General features: G+C 44.1%; 1 protein-coding gene across 1 annotated transcript in view; it reads right to left on the bottom strand.

Moving 5' to 3' along the window:
• KYNU (kynureninase) overlaps window positions 1-23,911 on the bottom strand; it is a 163,205-nt gene that overhangs the window by 77,515 nt on the left and 61,779 nt on the right. The window contains exons 6-8 of the mRNA XM_088474915.1: window positions 17,248-17,319; window positions 15,168-15,242; window positions 9,570-9,716 (exon numbers count right to left, since the gene is read on the bottom strand). Of these exons, the coding sequence (XP_088331041.1) occupies window positions 9,570-9,716; window positions 15,168-15,242; window positions 17,248-17,319 (294 nt within the window). The remainder of the gene's footprint in view (window positions 1-9,569; window positions 9,717-15,167; window positions 15,243-17,247; window positions 17,320-23,911) is intronic.

The following is a 23,911-nucleotide window of genomic DNA, read 5'->3' as shown; positions in this document are numbered from 1 at the left end:
CCAAGCGCCTGCAAACCACACCGTCAACTCCCTCCTCGTCAATTTCCTCTTTAGTCAGGATCGGAAGTAGTCCTGCAGGCCATGTCACTGGCATGACTGACTCTCCTATCCGGGATTCCTCCGGAGGATCCTGCATTGCTACGCCTCCTGCTGCCGCTGCTGCTGTTGCTGCTGCTGGGAGTCGTTCATCATCCCAGAGAGGAAGTAGGAACACCACTACTTTTACTAAACAATTCACCCTCCAACAGTCCTTAGCGAGGAGGATGAAGTACGACAGCAGTCATCCTGAAGCAAAACGTATAACTGAGGCCTTGACTGCTATGTTGGTGTTAGACGTGCGTCCGGTATCCGCCATTAGTGCAGTGGGATTTAGACAATTGATGGAGGTAGTGTGTCCCTGTCTAGATTCCACTTCACTAGGCAGGCGATACCGAGACTGTACAGAAACGTCAAAAAAAGTGTCCTCAGTGTCCTGAAAAATGCCGTTGTACCCAATGTCCACTTAACCACGGACATATGGACAAGTGGAACAGGGCAGACTAAGGACTATATGACTGTGACAGCCCACTGGGTAGATGTATCACCTTACGCAGCAACAGCAGCAGCGTCACCAGTAGCAGTATCTCAGAAACGCCAGCTCGTTCCAAGGCAGGCTACGCTGTGTATCACCGGTTTCAGTAAGAGGCACTCCGCCGACAACCTCTTAGAGAAACTGAGGGAAATCATCGCCCAGTGGCTTACCCCACTTAGACTCTCCTGGGGATTTGTGATATCTGACAACGCCACCAATATTGTGCGGGCATTACATCTGGGCAAATTCCAGCACGTCCCATGTTTTGCTCACACAATAAACTTGGTGGTGCAGAATTTTCTGAAAAGCGACAGGGGCGTGCAGGAGACGCTTTGGGTGGCCCGAAAAATTTCTGGCCACTTTCGCCATTCAGCGACTGCATGCTGAAGACTGGAGCGCCAGCAAACACTCTTGAACCTGCCCCGCCATCACCTGAAGCAAGAGGTTGTGACGCGGTGGAACTCAACCCTCTATATGCTTCAGAGGATGGAGGAGCAGCAAAAGGCCGTACAAGCCTATACATCCACCTATGACATAGGCAAGGAGGGGGTATGCACCTGACTCAAGCGCAGTGGAGAATGATTTCCGTGTTGTGCAAGGTTCTCCAGCCCTTCGAACTTGCCACACGTGAAGTCAGTTCAGACACTGCCAGCTTGAGTCAGGTCATTCCCCTCATCAGGCTTTTGCAGAAGCAGGTGGAGAAAGTGAAGGAGGAGCTAAGACGGAGCGATTCCGCTCGGCATGTGGGACTTGTGGATGAAGCCCTTCATTCGCTTTGCCAGGATTCCAGGGTGGTCAACTGGGGCTGCCAGGAAAAAATTTAGCTATCCTAAGCAACCCGCTGGCGGTGATGCAGGGCAGGCAGGACCAAGTTTGGACATCTGGTCTGGACTGAAGGACCTGGCAACAGTTTCTGTCTACTGTCACTACATATGATACTGTCACCATTGACAGAATGGTGGAGGATTACATCGGTGACAGCATCCAAGTAGGCATGTCAGACAGTCCGTACCTGTACTGGCAGGAAAAAGAGGCAATTTGGAGGCCCCTGTACAAACTGGCTCTATTTTACCTGAGTTGCCCCCCCTCCAGTGTGTACTCCGAAAGAGTGTTTAGTGCAGCCGGGAACCTTGTCAGCGAAAGGCGTAGGAGGTTGCTTCCACAAAATGTGAAGAAGATGATGTTCATAAAATGAATTATCAACTCTTCCAGGGAGACCAGCCTCCAGAACGTACAGAGGGACCTGTGGTGGTGGATTCCAGTGGGGACGAGTTAATACTCTGTGAGGATGAGGATGTACACAACACTGAAGAGGGTGAGGAATCGGTGGATGAGGAGGATGAGGACGACATCTTGCCTCCGTAGAGCCAGTTTGTGCAGGGACAGATTAATTGCCAGCTTGTTTTGTGGGGGCCCAAATGAACCAATCATTTCAGCCACAGTCGTGTGGCAGACCCTGGCGCTGAAATGATTGCTTTGTTAAAGTGTGCATGTCCTGTTTATACAACATAAGGGTGGGTGGGAGGGCCCAAGGACAATTCCATCTTGCACCTCTTTTTTTTCTTTGCATTATGTACAGTTTGGGGCCTTGTTTTTCAAACTGCCATCCTGTCTGCCACTGCAGTGTCACTCCTAGATGGGTCACGTGTTTGTGCCGCCCACTCGTGTCGCTTAGCATAGTCATCCAGCTACCTCGGTGCAACCTTTTGGACATAAAAACACTATTGTGAGGTGTGAGGTGTTAAGAATAGACTGGAAATTAGTGGAAATTAAGGTTATTGAGGTTAATAATAGCATAGGAGCAGAAAAACCAACACATTCTGTGATTTTAGCTGTTTTTATGCTTTTTAAAAAAAAAATACAGATCCAACACACAAAACCCAGAACCCAAAACACGGAAGGGTGGTTTTGGCAAAACCAATCCAGATCCAAAACATGAAGAAAGATCCAGATCCAAAACCAAAACACAAAACACGAAAAGGGGCCGGTGCACACCCCTAATTAAAACTACACATCCCAGCATGCACTGCCACAGTTTTAGCATTCCCTAATATCAAAACAGGAGCTGGACTTGCTGGTACTTGTAGCTTAACAACAGGTGGAGAGCCACAGGTTAGCCGGGCCTGTTCTAAAGAGGTCAAGTTGAAGTGTTACCCATTGCAACTAATCAGCTCCTAGCTATAATTGTATAATATTAATGATGAATGAAAACTAGAATCTGCCATGGGCAGCTCCTCCACTTGTCCTCTTTAGAAGGTTTGATAAATCTCCTCTTCTATAATAAAATCAGTGTACTGTAAGCAGGCTGGACCCAATAAGAGATACATCACTGACAGTCTGCGACTCTACAGGAAACTAGAGGGAATAAATGTGACTAGGGTGGTGTTATATAGGCTCTTTTCCAGCTTTAGTAGGGCTCACATGTCTATATTGAAGCTTGAAATAATAGAGCCTTATGTTTACGTTTCCAGTAAAGGGACCTAAGGGACAGATGTACTGAGCCTTGGAGAGTGATAAAGTGGAGAGAGATAAACTACCAACCAATCAGCTCCTAACTTAAATTTTTCAAACACAGCCTGTAACATTGCAATTAGGAGCTGATTGGTTGGTACTTTATCTCTCTCCATTTTATCACTCTCCAGGGCTTAGTACATCTCTCCTAAGGGTACAGTAGGATTCAAGTGCAGGTCTTTTTATTTATCGCTGCAGCCACTGCTATAACAAACCTACTATGCTGGCACAGCAGCAGGTCTATTGTGCATGCAAGAAACATCTTAATACTTCTACCATCAAATGGTTGGGAAACTGTGGTAACTAGCAATCACATTGAATGATTCAGTGGCAGAAACCCTTTCATCATCCGAAGCTGGGCTTCTTCCTTGTCCGTACCTACCTGTAGCTTAGCAACCGCCACTGCCGACTTAAACTCATCTACCAGTGACTTAGATCAGCGTCATCAGGAAGGTTATAGAGCAGGCAGTAACTAGTTATAGAGCAAACAGTAACTAGTCATTAGCCACATCACTGTTGGCACACCTCTTAATGGGGGCTATTCAGATGACATAAGACTCATGTCTTCCACGGAGGTGGTCCTGCAGTTCCACTGCACTCTGGAGCGGGGGACGTAGCTCAAATCATGAGCAGCAATGGCGATATTATTTATAAGATTGGGTAAAACCCTCTGCAAGCAAAAGGGCCACATGTAAGAAGCCCCCATCAGTCTGAATCATATTAAATGAGAGGGGCAAGGCTGCCCAGGAAACAGCATACAGTGAGGAGGCATTCGGTATGGGATCCCGGCTGCCGCATGACCGATAGTTCGACTCCCGGCTGCGGCAGCCCGACAAAAGAGCAGAGCCCGGCAGCGGAAGCCCGACAGCATTGGAAATCCCGATCATCCCTAAGGTAAGTATAAACTAACCTAACCAACCCCCCTAACCCTCCTTAGGGGTGCCTGACCCTAACCTCCCCCCCAAGTGCCTAACCCTAATCCCTCCTCTAAGTGCCTAACCCTAACCCCTCCTTCCCCGCTGCCTAACCCTAAGTCCCCCCGGGGGTGCCTAACCCTAACCCTAACCCTCCCTCCCCCTATCCTAACCCTAACCCTCACGGGGGGGTGTCTAACCCTAATTCCCCCCCAGGTGCCCTAAACCTAACCCTCCCCCCCTGCGGCTGTCCGCTCGCGGCGCCCGGCATCCCTTCGATCGGGATGCCGTGCGCCTGTCTTCCGGCGTCGGGAAAATTACAGGCGTCTAGAATTTAGATGCCTGTCATTTAACCCTAGGTGGGATAGAGGATTCGGGAAGCCGGCGGTCGGGATTGTGGCCGCCGGCTTCTTAAACGTATCCCGTGAGGAGTAGATACAGTAGCTCCAACACAACAATAAGACATCTGCAAGAATACAGCAATGGGAGTACAGGCTGGAGGACTACTGTGAGTTGCTCCATACAGTCTGGGGTAGGTGCCCTCAAAAGAAGAAGATATCTCTTTGTATAGCCCCTTTGAAGTGGTACCATAGTGAAGTGGGGCTCACTGCAAAGTGGCAGTGTACAATAGCTAGAGGGAAAAGAACCCAATAGTGAAAGGATTACATTACAGTTGCCAGCATGTACAGAATGGAAGGTCCATGGATAGTGGGATATGTTATACTGTCAGAATTCCTGGATTTTGGTACGGCAGTCTCCTCTGCCTATATGTAGTTGAGAAAAATTAGAAGAGTGTTCCTGTTTTGAGGGCATTTGTCACATGTTATGAAGTTTCCAATGTACATTTGGAAGAGGGGCAAAAACCACCTATCCTGGAAGTTCGCAAATGTATTTCTAATGCAAATGCTGGCGTAAAAGGCGATTACCATACTGTATTTACCATCTATTGAAGTGTGTTGGCAAAGTGTGTTTGCAACCATTATGCTTATTGCGAAGGAGGAAGAGGGGTGTTGTAAATAAAGTTTGTCATTTCTCCATGAGGTGGTCTGGCAGCCAACTTTATCAATCTTGCCCTGCATCCATGTGTCCTAGATGTCCATTCCGCTATGTCCTTGTGCTAAGCAATTGGTCGCAGATGTCATATCCACACCACAGCCGCAGTAGAGGAAAGTTACAATGATGGGGTGCACCACATCACATCAGGTTACCCAAATGGATCACAGCCCGAGTAGCGGAAGAGCCATAGATTGCCAAGTTTTTGTTTTAGATCATTTGTCCATCAATTAATCTACATTGGCTGTGTCACTATCTTTCTTTTTACACTGCCAAATGGTGTGGTGAATCTGTATCCTCCCTTTCAGTTGCATACTGTAGCCACTGACAAAAGGGAGGACATGCCAGAAAGAAATGGATGAAACTGATTATAAATACAGATATTTTTTTAATTATTTAGTAAATAAAAAACTAATCATGAGCTATACTCTGTAATATGCCAGGCTACTCCTCTACTCACTCATACCCCTTTATTAGTATTATTAGTATTATTATTACGACTCTGTTATTAATAAGGTGCCCACATATGACGCAGTGATGTATATATTGCAGTAATCATGATATGAAAATGACATAAAGGAGTTGGCCCTGCCTGGACAAGCTCCTAATCTCAGAGGACTGGGAAACTTTTCAGCTGCACTCAATGGGACTTTTCTTATTTTCGGCTTCTGAGAAGAAAGCTCTCATCTTGGTTCCTCTACTTCTATTGTGTCCCGTGCTTAGTACATTCACACAGTGTATGCTGCATCAAAGGACCCACATTCTAGTAGAAGAGACATTGTAACTGAACACATAACCAAAAGTCTTATCGTGTCTGCAGGAAGAGGACTTTTTAAGCATATTTGTAATTAACCTTGTAAATTCCACCCTCATAATCCATTAATCGTTAAGATCATGTTGAGCTGTTTGTAAGAAAAATCACCCTGGCTTTAATCCTTTGATATGGGCAGCAGCAGTTTCATCTGCTATAACAATAAACGTAATTTATTCCTAACATGAAAAAAGAAGAAAATCTTCCGTATTTAGTAAAAGAAGCAACCTGTTCTTATTAGAATCTCACTCAGTATCTTTATTTTACAACCCTTATTCATTCAGTTTTTATATGTTAGATTAGATGTTATTTATTTTATAATTAATTTCTTTATAAAATGCTTTAAACAAATGATTCCCCCGAAATCAAAATAATACAACTGGCTTGTAGAACAGGTGTATGGGTAAATGGACTCTATATTATAAAACAAAAAAAAACCCTCCCATCACCATCCACACCCTAATTTAAGAGACTTTAATAAATGTATTTAGGACCAGGAAACGCCCATGTTTTCTTAATTGGCTCTAAGCACTGCTTTATCAGACCATCCGCCTTTCCAGCACTGATCTACATATTTGCCTTAGTCTCTCAAGGCAGAGAAACATGATCTGAGACATATTTGTAACCAACTTTGCATAATAGAGTTTGGAGGAGATTTATCAAACATTCTAAGTCAAGAAGTTCCTATAGCAAGTAGCAACCAATCACATTTTAGATATCATTTATCTAGTACACTCTATGAAATGAGATATAATCTTATTGGTTGCTACTGTATGGGCAACTTCTCTTTAGAAGGTTTAATTCATCTCCCCCTTAATTTGCTAAAGTTTTGCAGGTTTGAACATTACCATATACAGGATTATCCGAACACAGGAGCTGATTCACACCCGCTCACTAGGATGCGTTCGCTCGTAGCTGGCCGATTGTCGCTTTCTGTGCAATGCGCGTGAGTGAAACCACTGCAACAGATCGGGAAGCATTCGCGCGCCCAGCATAGACAGCCCAGCTGAATGAGTGACAGTTCAAGCCATTTGTAGGTGGTGACAGGGGCAGGCCACTAGAAACGGGGGAGTGGAAGTGCGAACGCAGGCGTGCCTGAGCGTCTTAACGCCGTTTCAGAGGCATCCGATGGTGCTCGATGTGCCAATGGTTTCAATCACTTCCAGGAGATGACGTGTTCAAGTGGGCGTCTTATGAATGGCTGGTGGGTGTCTGCATACACAAAGTGATCGCATGCCAAGACATAGTGGGCGTGCTAATGCTTTGCTGTGCGATCGCCTGCCTTGCTGGGCGTGCACTGGATTTGCATACGCTGGGTGCGAGCAAACGCATCTAATGAGCGGGTTTGAATGAGCTCCTAAATTCCCTCCCCATTATGTATACTGTACTCTGGACACTGCAAATATGTAATCATTTTTTATATGTAAAGTTATGTTCTTGTCATTGGCATATCTATAATGGGTGCAGGGTGTGCGATGCACACGGACCCCTGGGTCCACACCATACACCCTGCACCCATACATTTGTACTTATCTCTGTGGAGTCTCGCGTCGGTCAGCACTACAGACAGAAATCACTGGGAAAATGGCACAGAGGTCATTTTCAAGGAGATTTGCTCATGCACAGTAATGAAGTCTCAATTAAGATAACGTGGGCGCCATGTTCCCGGAGACCAACGCATGCACAGTAGAGTCTGGCACTTCGCTAACAGAGAGGAGGGAGCCTACACGGATCCTCTCCTCTTTTAAAGCGCCCCTGTTTCTTGTCTATTCCATTTTGTATTTTTGCACTTTTCTGTATGTTTTACTCTTATGTACGGCACTGTGGACTCAGGACCTGATTCAAAACCCATGGGAACGCCTCCGTCTGGGCAGCAACGCCCCCCGCACGCCCACCAAAGGGGGCGTGCTGTCACTCACCATCGACAGCACGCCCCCTTTGGTGCGAGACCCATAGCGATGGCATGCGCACTAGGGCACCATCGACCCGCTTGCGAGCACTCAACGCTCGCGAGCGGGTCTGAATCAAGCCCTCTGTGCAGTGCCATATAAATAAACAGTAATAATAATACATGTACAGTACACATCTGAAATATACAGTCATTTAGCCATAGTCAGATGCGCACATCGTTCCACTGGGTTTACCATCATCCCAATAACCTGCAATTTGTACCCATATAAGTCTAAGGTGAGGGCGTCGTCAGTCATGGGGGCATGACAACACTCTGTTGGGGACCCTCAATAGAAACATTGTGGTGACAAGCATCAATGGGATTGAGTGCCCCCTCCCATCTCCTTGCATCCCTAGACCCTATTAGAGGGTCATGTAGGAGCTCCAGTATTTATATATAATACTGATAGATTGACTTCTAGAAGTATTTGACTGACAACCTCAGTAAATAGATACTTTTTTTTATTACTGGTTAAAACAAGTAGTTCAAATAACATGTTAGGGACCTAAATAGCTATTTAAATGAAATTTTTCTTCTTTAATTTGTTGTTTGAAAACTAAATTTTTAAAAGACTTTATTCTTCTAATTTTTTTATTTAATATATTCTTGTTCCACAATCGCAAACTGATTTTCTGGCTACTTACACCAATCACTGACGCATGGAGCGTATTAAACTTTGTCAAAATACTTCACCCATCCCCTAGAATCATTGAAATGTTATGGGTTTATCCCTGAATTCCACAAGCATCTTGCAAACATTCATGTTTGCTAATGATCATGGTACAGGGATTTTAAAGACTAATTCCACTCAAAACAGAAAACTCAGTAAAAGTTGTAATTTCATGAAAGTTATACCACATCCCAAATACTTACTTTCCTGGAGTCTGGTGATCATGTGGCAATGCGAGTTCCCTCTCATCCTGCGCCCGCCCAGAGCCTCTCTGCTGGCCCAAACACATATCCTCTACACTGATAGCCAGAAAATATATGGGGTAGAAATCAGAGGTTGACTAATGCTGGGTACATGCTAGGACAAAGGATTGATGCGGAGACTGAGCTGCCGCCCGAGCGGCCAATTGGTAAGCTATACACACTTACCAATCACAACTGGTTGGGCAATTAAATTTGTCCACCCATTTGTGACGTCAGTGTTGGCAGCCAGTGTACTGACAGTCGGCGGGTCGGCGTACACATAAGCAGATGCACAGATATATCTTTCAGATGTATCGGCATTAGCTGTGCTGCAGAGCCGACCTGATACAGTATGTCTGTGGACGATGTTGTTCATAGACATATAGGATTTACACACCAGCCAATGCATTTGCAATATATTGTTCATCGTTCGAAAGATATATCGACAAATGTGTACCCAACATAAATCTGCTGATCTCTCCTATCTATCCCCACTTTGTTTTTGGTATGGGGCATTACTACTACGGATACTACAGAATTATTCCTTGTGTCTATCTATATATCTTTTTAAACTAGGTCATGAATCCAGAGTAGCTTTGGCTCCGGGGCACTAAGGTTAAGTCACCAAAGGCCAATCATAAGAAAATATGAAGTGAAGGATATTGTATAGAGCCCGTCTCTTGCAGGCTGATGAGCTGAGCAAGGCTAATGTCAGCACCGCCGGGATCTATCTGCTGACTGAAAAGAAAGCAGCTGGTTTATCTCAAGTACAATTTACTGCTCATCATAGGAAATGTATACTTAGGACCTGCAATCCTGTGATATTAGTATTCACAGCCCACCTACCTTTTTGTGGCCAGCTTCTGTTATTTTGGGAATGTCAAATAACTGTCCTGTATAATACTGCACCCCACTGAATAGAATAACGGCTATGGAATCACCTTCACTTTCAATAATTGACAGAATATCTTCAGTCCTTAATGTTTCTTCCCCCTGTGAAAAAAATGTTTGCACCTTTAAATATATATAGGAGCTAAATATCTAAGCACCAATATTTTAACTGTCTTCAGAGCCAAAATAGTTGTTTACATTAAAAGAACAACACTGATATAAGATGGGATTTAATTCAGCATGATGTGATGCGATGTTCGGCTGCGCACATTACATAAGGTAATCAAAGTTTGCTAATTTTTCTGAGCACATCTATGGGGAACGAGGGAATATTAGTGATGTTACTGGTGGCGAATTGCCGCGGCCCAACAGTACCAGAGTCTAGACGCGCTGTGCGCTGAGACTGAATTCGCCGCTTAGTGTTCCCAATTCCCATTCGACAGTCTCTGTGTGAGTATGATCGCTGCACTTTCATTTTTATTTCCAAGGGGTCTATTCAACAACAGTGACGATGTTGCCCAGAATATTATCGGGCAACATCGTCATGATTTTTGATCAATTATTACATTTTATTTAAGCTATTGGGCATTATTTTATGCATGGACAGCATTTGTATTAACACGCTGTGTCTGCGATGTTACAGAAGGCATTGTATTCAGGATTTCGAAAACAAAGGGCCTGATTCATTACGGATCAACTGCGATCGCAGCTGCGATTACGTCAACACCCCCAAATGCTCACTTCCTGCCAATCACTCTGCGATAGGTCTGCGATGGGTCTGTGTAGTGTCTGTGATCACAGTGTGATCACAGTGAGACCTTCGTGCACTGCGATACATGCGCATGCGCAGTATGCAACAATCGGTCATCTGCGTGCGTAATTGCAGCTTTGAGCCGTAATGAATCAGGCCCAATACCTTCTGTTTCAGCTTCTATGCATGCTCAGTCAGGCGCTTGTGAACAGACTCCGTCCCTGCTTTGCGTATAGTCGGTATAAATTTATATTTATCTGCTATTTATATTTACAATTTATATATATATATATTTTAAAGATAAAAGCACATAAATATAAATGTGTACAGACTAAAAAAGAGCCTGTAAACACATGTCAATCAATTTAGGCATTTTTGACAGGCTGGAGATGTACTTACTAGTCGGCGGTCATTGCAAAGCAGGAATGGAGACTGGGCGGATTTCAATATCCTGCAGGGACTTATGGGAAAAATTCCCTCTGTCCCTGCAGTTTTCGGGAAATGTAAGGATTTTGTTCATTTAAAGCCACTTCTGAGATGGCGTTATATAAAGTAAATATTTTTAGAGTAATTTAATGCTTTTTGCTTTGCTGAATAGCAAAAAGCGTTAAATCACTGTAGAGATCAATGGCTTGCTCTCTACAGTGCGGTACTCTGCGAGATGGGAATTTATGGAGAAGATAATTCTTTTATCTTCTCCATTAACCCATTGCTGAATGGTGGACTTAGATAAAAAATGCGGAAACGATAGTTTCCGCATTTTTTGAATGTAAAAAAATCATGGATAGACCCCCTAAATGACCAAATTCTATATTTTTTTTGTAAGAGATGTTGAATAAATATTTTAGTATAATTATGTTGCAGGACTGAAAGCGTCTCCATGACTTCCAGAAAGTTTGTGGACTGCAGCTATCTTGTCTACTAAAGATCTCTGTAGGCCAATTTAACATCGGGGAACAGACATGAGACAAAAACCAGTATTCATATAGAACTCACATGCTCATACAAAGACCTCACTCTTGAGAATCAGTCAGGTATTGAGGCATTTTACTGTGCTTTCGGAACTAATGTCACTATGAATATTTGGCGCTAGTATATACTGTATACTGTAGGTGAATATTTGACATTAATATGTACTGTATACTGTAGGTGAAAATTAGCACTACTATGTACTGTATACTGTAGGTGAATATTTGACATTAATATGTACTGTATACTGTAGGTGAATACTTGGCACTATTGGAATTCTGTTCTTTACCTGGGATAAACTGAAGGATTCTATTTGCTTTAAAATTAGTAAATGTGTCGTTAAGATAGACAGAGTAAAATGCTTACCCACCTAGGGACTAATTAGCAGATCTGTACATGGTTATTTATACTAGTTTAATGGAATTGTTAAAGGCTTACGGAACTTAGCCTTTTAAGAAATGTAGAGACATAAAATGGTGCTGATTCTACCATATGTTCTTCTAAGTACATTGTAACCTTCTGAAATGTTAATGATGATGCAAATGAGAAATTGTCGTTTTCCCCCCAAAAAAGGATCTGAGAATATTCCACTGAGGTTTTTGTGGGTTTTTTCTTTTTGTTGTTTTGTTTTGCATTTTTTCATCGATTTTAAATCTTTGGATCCAAGAAGAAAATGTCAAGTTATTCAGAAATGTCCCTTGTTTTCATTTTTTCAATGCTAGCCAAACAATTGCAAAGCTGCAGCATAAAAGCTACCTTGTGTATAGTGGCAAGAGGGAGTTGTCGTGAGGGGTGTAAATTGTTGCTATGTTTGAGGAGGAGGTTCTTTCCAAAAAGGGACGGGGCCGTGCTTTTTATGGAGAATGTTAGCAGCATCTGCTTTTGTTACTGACTGCAAAACAATATTTCTTTATGTGGGAAAAGATATTCTACTGAATGTAAAGCAGTGGTGATGCATTTTTGGAGGTAGGCCCATTCTTCTGACCAGTGTTCGCAGAATTCTTTTAGTCACATCCAGGTGGTGGTAAGATTTACGTTACCAGTGTCTTCACTGTCTCATATCAGAAGTGCAATAATACGTATGCATAAACTTAGGTACATAATAATATGAAAAGTTGTGACAGCAAAAATAAAAGTAGGCAACGGAATAGTTTCCATTTGGGGGCTCTGGGCCTGATTCAGAGCCGGACGCTCTGACCAGAGCGCTCGCTCTGAATCAGGGCCCTCCTACCTAAAAATGGAGCGGCCTCCTGGCCGCTCGCATAGCTGTGGGTGACCACCCACAGCTTATGCGAGCGGCCAAAAAGATGGTCGCGATGGTCAAAACCATCGCGACCATCGGGCTTGCGACAAGACCCTGCGGTAGGGTCTCGCTGCCGCAAGCCCAGGAGTGCTTTTGGCTCTATCAGAGCCAAAAGCACTCCCACTGACATCACTAGTGATGTCAGTGGGGCCGGCCCCAGACGGTAGGCGTTCCCATGGGAACGCCTCCGTCTGGGCAGCAACGCCCCCGGCACGCCCACCAAAGGGGGCGTGCTGTCACTCGCCATCGACAGCACGCCCCCTTTGGTGTGAGACCCATAGCGACAGCTTGGCTGTCGCTATGCAGGTCTCGCGCATGCGCACGACGGAGCTCCCTCCGTCATGCGCATGCGCATTAGGGCACCATCGACCCGCTTGCGAGCGCTCAGCGCTCGCGAGCTGGTCTGTATCAGGCCCTCTGTTCCTCAGTCCTGATCAGCTTAGTTCAGATACAACTGCCAGTTGGGGGGGCATGTTTAATTCACTGTGAGCAGCCATGGGGGGTAATATAAACCAGCAGCAAATTAGTGAAATGTGTCTTTATTTCTGTGTGGTATTGGGCAATTTAAGCCTGTTGGAAGATCACAAAAAAACTCCACAATTATGAAACACACCTCGCCACAAATTGCCATCACAATCTTGTTCTGAATGTTAACCTTTGGTTTATTAAACTGAGGTTTTAAAAACCATAGTCAAAGCTGCCGAAAAAAACGCCTGAAAGAAAAAGTGTCTCTGCATGCAGTTTAAGCTATCAGTCCATCGAGAACTTAAAAAGCCAACACTACATACTTATGTATTATGCTGCCAATAATTATTACTTAATTAAGGGATCTGAAACACCAATAATTATGCTTATAGAGAACAATTATTTATTTTTTTATGGGGGGGGGGGGTCAGTTCACTGAATAATACTAATAAGTGGACAATATAATTTTTACTTAATATGAGAGGGGCATTATTATTTATTACCAGTTATTTATATAGCGCACACATATTCCGCAGCGCTTTACAGAGAATATTTGCCCATTCACATCAGCCCCTGCCCCAGTGGAGATTATAATCTATATTCCCTACCACATGCTCACACACATACTTACACACTAGGGTTAATCTTGTTTTTCTGGGGAGCCAATTAACCTACCAGTATATTTTTGGAGTGTGGGAGGAAACCCACTCAAGCACAGGGAGAATATACAAACTCCAATAGTAGAGGGGCATTATTATGAAATTATTAATACAGTATTATTTGTATGTCAATTTTGGGAAAGATTAATTAATCATGAAAGCATCAATTATACTACACACATGTGTTGCATAATAAGTGCCAGTATGCACATGTACCCTTCATTAATTAATATGACCCCAAATGAAAATAAAATATGACTACCCTCATAATTTATTTAAAAAATAAATAGTGCCCCTTAATTAAGTAATACTTATTGCCAACATAATATATAAGTCTATTGTGGCTGCTTTTTAGGTTTTCAGAAGTCAGATAACCTCTGATTGTATGCAGATGGGGCAATCTTGCCAGCCAGAACAAGTTCAAAGTTTTTAAAACGATTATACATTGCCGTCAATTTATATTTGAAATCTCCAAATCAATAGTTAAAAAATGTGGTACAGTAGTTTGGAGAGCATGCAATTTCTGTTTCCAAGGAAGGGGAACGGAATAAGGGTCACGCCCTTTTTCATGCACCCACACTTGTCATTATTCTCTAATAACCCTTTCACATTGCAATGCCGGGTCGCACCCGGGATTTTCTTCACGCATCCATCCCGGTTGAGACCCAATTCAGACTGCCAGCCCGACCAGGCTTGTTGCCGGATTGATGACATCATCGCCATCATGAGATCATCTCCAAGCACTGGTTCTTCCTATGCTCTGAATGGGACCTGGGTCGCATGGACCCAAGTTACCCGTTCACACTTCATCGTGAGCCGGGTTGGACCCATGTTTAACCCTGCTCGTTACCAGGGTTGAAGTGCCCCTATTACACTGCACAGTAACCCGGGTTGCTGTGCGTTCACGTCCAATAACCCGGGTTACTGCAGCAAGTTTGAAAGGGGTATCACAAATGTTGGGAGGCTTGTGTAGCCCCTTATAATGTAAGATTTACATAAGGTTAAGGTTAGCATTATGTTTGATGATAAAATGTTTTTTTTTTTATATATTATTATTTATTGTTATTTTTTTATTTGGGCTGGTTTATATTTGTTTGAGAACAATTATAATTAAATGGAAAGTGCTATCAATCTGTATAAGTCATACATTTATCCCCAGTCAGTCATTAATGAGGAACACGGCATAAAGACAGCATCAATTTTCAATTCCCGAGGGATGTATATCACACTCATCCTAACACTGCTCATCAGACAGCTACATTAGTGGCCCATTTTCTTCTTCTTAGACAGATCCTTGGAATAAATATAAAAACAAAATGAAATCAAAGTATTTCTATCTAGATAAAGAATAGATTAAGCTGTTTGGGGTGAAAGACAGACATGAAAGTATGTGGAGCAGCACAAACCTTGCGGGGACGGACTAGCAGCATGCTCCTCTCCACATCCAGCCCATGAAACTGAATCTGAGATTCCACAGCATACTGCAAGGCACAAGTCTTCATTTAGAGAAAATGCAGCACCTTTATATAATCATCACACAGTATAATCCATTAATGTATCTATCTATCTATCTATCTATCTATCTATCTATCTATCTATCTATCTATCCCATGTATCCCATCTAATATATCTACCTATCCATCTACCTATGTATCTATCTATCCAAAGTGATGCTGAATATCCCCGGGAGGGAGCTCCCGGAGCTATTCAACTCAGCGCAATGTTAGGTTCGACTAAAGGATTTCTTCTTGGGTGTGAGGAGAAATCCAACTAAAGTGCCGGCCGCATGACTGTTTGCCGGCTTAGCGCTGCATTTACAGCATCGCGGCTACCACTTTAGTCGGAGAATGCCAGTTCTCGCGACTAAACAATTAATTGAATTGAATAGCTCCAGGAGCTCCCTCCTGGGGCTATTCAGCCTCGCTTTGAATTGAATTGCGGCCTATCTATCTAGTGCCATAGCTGCCGCTCCCGGTGCAGGCCACGCCCCCTTTGTATGTCATCACACGGAGGGCCTGCACCCTGCGCTGGGAGCAGATGATTACAGCAGTGCCCGGAGCATCCTCAGGATGCTCCGGGCTGCTGTATGGGCAGCGTTGTGACCATCTGGAACGTCCTAAGGACACTCCAGGCAGCACTGCTGCAGAGATTCTGGCAGCAGGGTGCCGTACCGCTCGCACACTCCTAGATACGGCCCTGCATCTATCTGTCTATCTGTCTGTCTATCTATCAATCCATCTATGTCATTGTAGATGACTTTGTGGAACTGAAATAGACAGTGTCAGACAGGACTATGAGACTGAGATATGGAGGAATTGTACTCTCAACCACCATTTTCTTCAGTGCACAGAGGATATGCTGTAAAGTAGGCTGTGTAAGCACATGGAGTCTCCAGTGTTAAATGTTAAGAAAAAAAGTATACAGTAAAGCTATGTAATTAGAAAGACATTAGTCTTAACATTATTATAAATACAGTATGGTGAAATAAATATAAACTGTTAAGTATAGTATTGCTTTCTAACTGTCCCATTATTAGCCTACACACATGCTTACATGCATAGAAGCAGCACTCTGGTGACAGACTGGTGTCATGAAAGGTTTTTCTGCCAATATGAACTCAATAGTAAAAATTTTAAAACTAATTCTATCAATATTTGATTCCCTCAGAAAATCAACATGAGGCACAGGGATATTAGAATGTCATGTTTTAACTATTTGATCCGCATTTAGGGTGGGTACACACATGCACGATATCAACCCGTATATCGTGCAGTGCGTATGCTCGACGGTGTGCTCCCGTGTGTCGCATGCGATATTCTGTGATTGGCCGCAGAGCAGGGCCTAGCCAATTCAGTGCCCCCTACAGTATGGAGAGAGAGAGAGACAGAGAGAGAGACAGAGAGAGAGAGAGAGATATCCACCCTGACAAAATTGCGAGAAAGCATTGACACATTGGTAATCCAGCCTGCCTGTGTATATTTCCAGAGTGCCGTCATCATGGAATCTCTGCATACAGCATCATATATTAAAGTGTCCTATGGAGGGCACCAGTATAGACTTCCGTTTTCTTTGGATTGAGGAATGCACACTTCCTATTGTTATTTATATGTATAATGATATATATAGTTATACACATTATATATAATTTTATATATATAATTTATGTGGTATAGATTCTACATTGCGCATTAAAAACATCACAAGAGTCTGTCAGGAAAGTAAAAGTTACATGAGGCTAAGGCAAAAGCTATCAGTGACTTTGAAAAAAACATCTAAAATCAATGAGCAAATTGAATCCTCTCTTGTAATATGTTTTTCTATTGAACAGACATAACTGTAACTTTCTATAGTATTGTTAGCAGATTGTATCCCATTTGCTTTCTGCAGGAACATATGTGCTGCGGAAACATGATTATCACCATGGTGTATATATAATAAAAATGGACATTAACAGCTAATTAGTAGAGTGTAAGGTATGCCTCTTACATGGTCAGATGGAAAGGCTTTAGCTTCAAGGAGAATCTTGTGGCGAGTCTTTGTAGGTTTGTAAAAGGATAGCTGAAAAACAAAGCCAGGGGAAAGCAGTGAATAGAGCATCACAAAATGAGCCTTTTATCAAATTATGACTTTAATGCTTTAATGAAAAAGACACAAAAAATTAGTAAAATGTTGTATTGCTTTAGTTATCCTTGTGTCTTTCATGTATTCCCGAAAAGCTACAAGGGCAAATTGAAAAGTAATAAGACTGCCTCTGCTTTTCTGTCCCATAGCTAGATGTGGCAACACTATGGCCGTATTCAATTTGAGGCGAGAAGCCGGACTCGGCAGAAAAGGCTAGCCGATGACGTCATTTCTCCAGGCAGAAAAGTATCGCCGTATTCAATTTGAAAAACTTTCCGCCTAGGCGGAAAGTCAATGCAATGTAATAGGCGGAAAAGTTTTGACTATGAATAGCAGGCGGGAAAAAGTGCAGAATTGGGGTTTTGGGGTGCAATGTTGCGGGAACCCCCGTGCAGCCTTCAGACAGTCCCACAAATGTAAACTGCGTAAAAAAAAAAAAAAAAAAAAAACTTAAGAACACAAAAAATCACTTTCAATTTGGGGGCGAAAAACAAAATGTTGGGGGACAAAGTTAAAAACTAGCGAACTAGACTCCAGGGGGTCCCCAAGTATGCCCCAGGTGTTTTTTCATTGCAGGTGCTTGCGGCAGGTGGATTTTTTATGATTTTTTCAAGTTAACTTTAACAACTTATAAATATGCTGGCCCCCATTTTTAAGTACCCCAAATTTGCTGGGATAAGTTATTTTCTCCCCAAAAAACTCCTGAATACTATTCTGCACCACTTATACAAAAACGGCATTTAGTAGCTATTGAGCAGGTATTGAGCCCATTTAAAAATAACAAATACCTTCAGCAAGCCAAATCGGGGGTAACCATAGCTAACCCTCATGTCAGAGCATCTTTTGGGGGGTGTCTGGCTGATTTCCCTAAATCTGACATGACTTTCCACTTGTTTAAGTTTCGCTGGGTCCCGTTTTTGTGTACTTTCAAATTGAATACGGGGATACGCGGGTCCGTATGTTATACTTTTCCGCCTGCAAAACACGCGATGTAGGCAAAAAGTCAGTGGGGCGGAAAAGTATCGCAGGTCCGCTCAAATTGAATACGTCTCTATGCTGGTTATTGTGAAGCTCATACATTGATGTGTCTGAACCTGCGGTTGGACTGCCGTAGTCTTCTTTGTTTGGTCACAGCGAGTGGAAGATCTTTGTACATTTCGTCATGGCGGATGAGGAAGAAATGTCTGTGAGATTATGTCAGAGATGTGTGATTTCATTTTATGTTAAACTTTTTAAACGCGGAAATGACACTCATGAAATGTTACGGCAAGCATACAGTGGTGAAATAATTAGCCGCGCTGCAGTATTTCGGTAGTGGAAACACTTCAAAGAGGATAATACGCGGGTGACTGACGAAGGGCGTTCTGGGAGACCATCCACCGTGGTTACAGATGTCAACATTGCCAAAGCTGCGGAGTTGTTGCAAAATGACAGAAGGTTAACTTTACGCAAACTTCCACTTCGCTTGGCATCTCATTCAAACGGGTTCAGCATATTGTGATAAAGGGGTCTATTTACTAAACCTTGGATGGAGTTAAAGTGAACGGAGATAAAGTACCAACCAACCAGCTCCTGTCATTTTTCAAACACTTTATCTCAGGTTCACTTTATGTTCATCCAAAGCTTAGTAAATTGATCCCAAAGGAACTGAAAATGCATCGCATGCATGCCAGGTGGGCACCCAGAAATCTCACAGAAGAGCAGATGCGACGACGAGTTGAATTGTGCAAGAACACCGTTTCAATGTCAGATACCTGATTTCCTGACATTAATTGTGACGTGTGACAAATCATGGATTTATCATTATGATCCGGAATCCAAACAACAGTCCAGTGTATGGAAACACGCAAATTCGCCTCCACCTAAAAAATTCTGTGTTATTCCTTTGGCGTGTAAAGTCGTGCTTCTGCTGTTCTTTGATGCGCACGGTATGATCCTGCAGCACTGGTTTCCCCGTGAGCAGACAATTGATGGTGACTACTATGCAAACGTCCTGAAAACCCATTTGCGTGGAACCATGAGGAGGAAAAGACCACATTTGCTGAAGAAAACAGTGTTTTTTGCTCAAAGACAAAACCCGACCACATGTTGCTCCTGTTGCATTGGCAGCACTGATTGAAATTAATAGGATAGCACTAGAACACCCTTTATATAGCCCAGACTTAGCACCCTAAGATTTTTGTGCATTCCCAACCCTGAAAAAAACAACTGCATGGAAAGTTCTCAACAGATGACAAAGGCCCTCATTCAGAGCCGGACGCTCTGAGCAGAGCGCTCGCTCTGAATGAGGGCCGTCCTCCATAAAAATGGAGCGTCCTCCTGGACGCTCGTATAGCTGTGGGTCACCACCCACAGCTCATACGAGCGTGCAGGATGATGGTCGCGATGGTCTTTACCATCGCGACCATCGCCAGTGCGACCAGAAGCCTGTGGTCGGGGTTTTCGACCACAAGCCCTGGAGTGATTTTGGCTCTATCAGAGCCAAAATCACTCCCACTGACATCACTAGTGATGTCAGTGGGGCCGGCTTCTGACGGTAGGCGTTCCCTTGGGAACACCTCCGTCTGGCAGGCACGCCCCCGGCACGCCCACCAAAGGGGGCGTGCTGTCAATCAACATCGACAGCACGCCCCCTTTGATCAGACACAACGAGCGAAGGAAAGTCCTTCGCTCGTCGCGTCTGGCGCATGCGCACGACGGAGCTCCCTCCGTTGTGCGCATGCGCAGTGCACACCATCGACCCAGTTGCGAGCGGACAGCCGCTTGCGAGTGGGTCTGAATGAGGCCCAAAGTGCAAAACGACACAGCTGCAACACGAAAAGTGATGTTACAAAAAATCTACTGCACGTCTTTGAATCATTGTTGAAACGCTGCAAAAAATTTATTGAATGTGAAGGACGCTACTGTGGAGTCATTAGATTCTGAATAAAAAAATCAGTCTCATTATTCTTCAATCAGCCCTCATATACTGTATATACAGTATATATATATATATATATGTGTATGTATATATATAGATAACGCTGCTCCTCACCTCTATGGTGGGATTTCAAGTGTGTAGATGGCGCCCAACAGAGCATTCAATTGTTGCTCCGTTCGAGCGCGCACATCACAGACATTCTACTCGCAGCCCCCCCGAGCTGGCTAGCAAAAATGATCACAAAGTGACCCCGTTTGAGCACTGAAATGGGCCTTTTCGTGGGCGCAACAATGTCCCTTCATTATGACAGGCTGCTAAGTAGTAGTTATATAAAATATACTTAAGCAGGAAAAGCTAATTTTTAAGTGTTTTTTGCTTTGTTTATTTTGTTTTAGGGGGAAAGGGGCTAACTGTGCAGAATAGACCCCAAAGGGCTCATGTAGAGTTGGACGTATTTTGCGCAGCTTGCAGAGCTATAAAGTCTCAAAATGCATTTAGCTCTGCAATGGTAGCAATGTGCTATATTTATTCCTGGAGAAAACTAGTATTAAATGTGCCAGGTGTGTACCAGGAGAAAAAGGTATTATATGTGCCAGGTTCATGCCACAAGACATGGCTTTACAATGTTAGTACATACTTGCCTACTCGCCTAGAAGATGCCATTTTTTGGGTAGTGCCCTGTACCAGGAAGCTGCCAGTCTGTAGGGAGGGGGCGGTCATAAAATTATGCGAATCATGTCATCTTAGCTTCACCCCTTCACTACGGACACAAGATTTGCAGCATTTTGTTATTACAGGGCAGGACCTAAAGATGTGCGAGTTCAGCCCCACCCCTAAAAGTGTCAGCTGCATCTCTTCTCTGGGTTTCTCTAGGAGAGAAGACTATAAAAGTTGGTAATCATTTGTTAGTAGTAATGTAACAACCCTGTTGTTCACCTGCTGGAGCTTCCAAGTGGGCCTCTCCATAAGGTTATTTTATTTATTTCACCACACAGCAGAGAGGCGGAGTTCCCACCCCTTACATAGTAAATAACACAGTAAGGAAGGAGATCCACAATATTATTATTCCAGTTAGTATGAAATTGGGACGTCACTTTTAAATTTGTCACTTTGGCCAAAAGGTCAAAGGTACCAATGAACTTTTCCAAGATACACAGTTATATTACCATATAACAAGATAAAACAAATACAACTTAACATCTACTCAGTAACATTTATCAGTGTACATTATTATCAGTTAACCAGCTTACCATATACAGTACTCTTAAGGCCTATACTTTATCATTTCACATATCAAATCTATATATGTGGTTTAAATCTAGCCCGGGAATTTATCTATTAACGTTGCAGCTGAGGTTGGTGCACGCACTCCAAGGGGTACTGATGCCAGTCACATGGAATTGGTACAGCGGTTTGGGTGAGGGGTTAATGAGAGACGCAATATCCTTGGTGAAGCCTCAATCAACCAGTAAAAGGTATTTTGTATCCTAATGGTTTCATGGAGGGATGATGGCTCTATGCTTGGCTTACTACATACAACGTCAATGGATGAGGTGAGGAATGTGTAGCTGTATGGTATTGTACTGTCTTTACCTCTTTCACGGATCCTTTGAGTACAGTGTGGTTTTTTAGCAACTGCTGGGTATTAATTTATTTAGTATTTGCACTGGCTCAGTGTAATGTCTCATAAATAAATAGGTCTAACACTGCTGCAAGGTTTCCCTGTCATTAGAGAACAGTATAACAGCTGCTGATGAAGCTGGTGAGAGGATCCTGGCTATATATGAGGGTATTCCTGTGTAGGAGCTCTGCAGGCGTGTGGTGACTCTCAGTCACGTTACTGACCTTCTCTCCTGCCGTCTGCTCCAGCTGAGCCAGTTAAGCACTGGACGGGATCTCAGTGATCTGGGCAGTCCTAACCCAGCACCACCATGTCTCTTATATGGGTGTCCCACACTCCAGGATCAGGCAACATAAAGGGGATGGTCACTAGTAGCTCCTCCCTGATAGAGCCAATCTACCTCATCAGCATGGCGGTGACAGGGGATCCTACCAGCGCAGCTCAGTCTCTCTCACAGCGGCACTCCAACTGCCCTGACCAACTGCCACAGGCTCCAACTGTCACTGGCCTTACCACCTGACATAGATCATGTGACCTCCTCCTGGCCTCTTGATGTGCTGCAGAGGCTGCTGGGGATAGTGACCTGCCTGTGTAATGACATGTATTGTAGTGCAATGCACTGCGTCAAATGTAATACCTCTGTCAAATGTAATACCTCACACAGCGGGGTATTACAGTAATTGCTAAAGTTACAGTGCACAATTAATGTAGTATTCTATGTAACATTTATGTACTTTTACTTTATAAAATGGTGTATTATATAAAGAGAGGTCTACCCTTCCTGTAATCTGAACCCCATCACAAAGCCTCTTCTATATCACTCCACAAGTGTAAACAATAAACATCTCACAGAGACACTGAGCCTGATTCAGACCCACTCACAAGCGGGTCGATGTTAGGCCACTGCGCATGCGCACGCCGGAGCCGGCTCCGATGTGCGCATGCGCGAGACCCGGCTAGCGACGGGCGCACCGTCGCGCCGGGTCTCGCACCAAAAGGGGGTGGATGTCGATTTTGAGTGACAGCTCGCACCGTTTTGGAGGCATGGCGTGGAGGTGGCTTCACAAACTGAGGCGTGTGAGTCTGAGGAGGGCACATAGAGGAGGAGCTGATGCCGAGCTGTCTGAGTCTGAGGAAGGCACATGGAGGAGGAGCTGATTGCCTGCTGTCTGAGCCCGAGGAGGGCACATAGAGGAGGAGCTGATTGCCTGCTGTCTAAGTCTGAGGAGGACACATGGAGGAGGAGCTGATGCCGAGCTGTCTGAGTCTGAGGAGGACACATGGAGGAGGAGCTGATGCCGAGCTGACTGAGTCTGAGGAGGACACATGGAGGAGGAGCTGATGCCGAGCTGTCTGAGTCTGAGGAGTACACATGGAGGAGGAGCTAATTGCCTGCTGTCTGAGTCTGAGGAGGACAGATGGAGGAGGAAATGATTGCCTGCTGTCTGAGTCTGAGGAGGACACATGGAGGAGGAGCTGATGTCGAGCTGTCTGAGTCTGAGGAGGACACATGGAGGAGGAGCTGATGCCAAGCTGTCTGAGTCTGAGGAGGACACATGGAGGAGGAGCTGATTGCCTGCTGTCTGAGTCTGAGGAGGACAAATGGAGGAGGAAATGATTGCCTGCTGTCTGAGTCTGAGGATGACACATGGAGGTGGAGCTGATGCCGAGCTGTCTGAGTCTGAGGAGGACACATGTAGGAGATGATGCCGAGCTGTCTGAGTCTGAGGAAGGCACATGGAGGTGGAGCTGATTGCCTGCTGTCTGAGCCCGAGGAGGGCACATAGAAGAGGAGCTGATTGCCTGCTGTCTGAGTCTGAGGAGGGCACATAGAGGAGGAGCTGATTGCCTGCTGTCTGAGTCTGAGGAGGACACATGGAGGAGCTGATGCCAAGCTGTCTGAGTGAGGAGGACACATGGAGGAGGAGCTGACTGACTGCTGTCTGAGTCTGAGGAGGACACATGGAGGAGCTGATTGCTGCTGTCTG

Source organism: Taudactylus pleione, unplaced genomic scaffold (assembly GCF_031769625.1).
Source record: "Taudactylus pleione unplaced genomic scaffold, aTauple2 ptg000156l, whole genome shotgun sequence".
NCBI classification, from domain to species: domain Eukaryota; kingdom Metazoa; phylum Chordata; class Amphibia; order Anura; family Myobatrachidae; genus Taudactylus; species Taudactylus pleione.
This window is presented reverse-complemented; position numbering and strand designations above follow the sequence as displayed.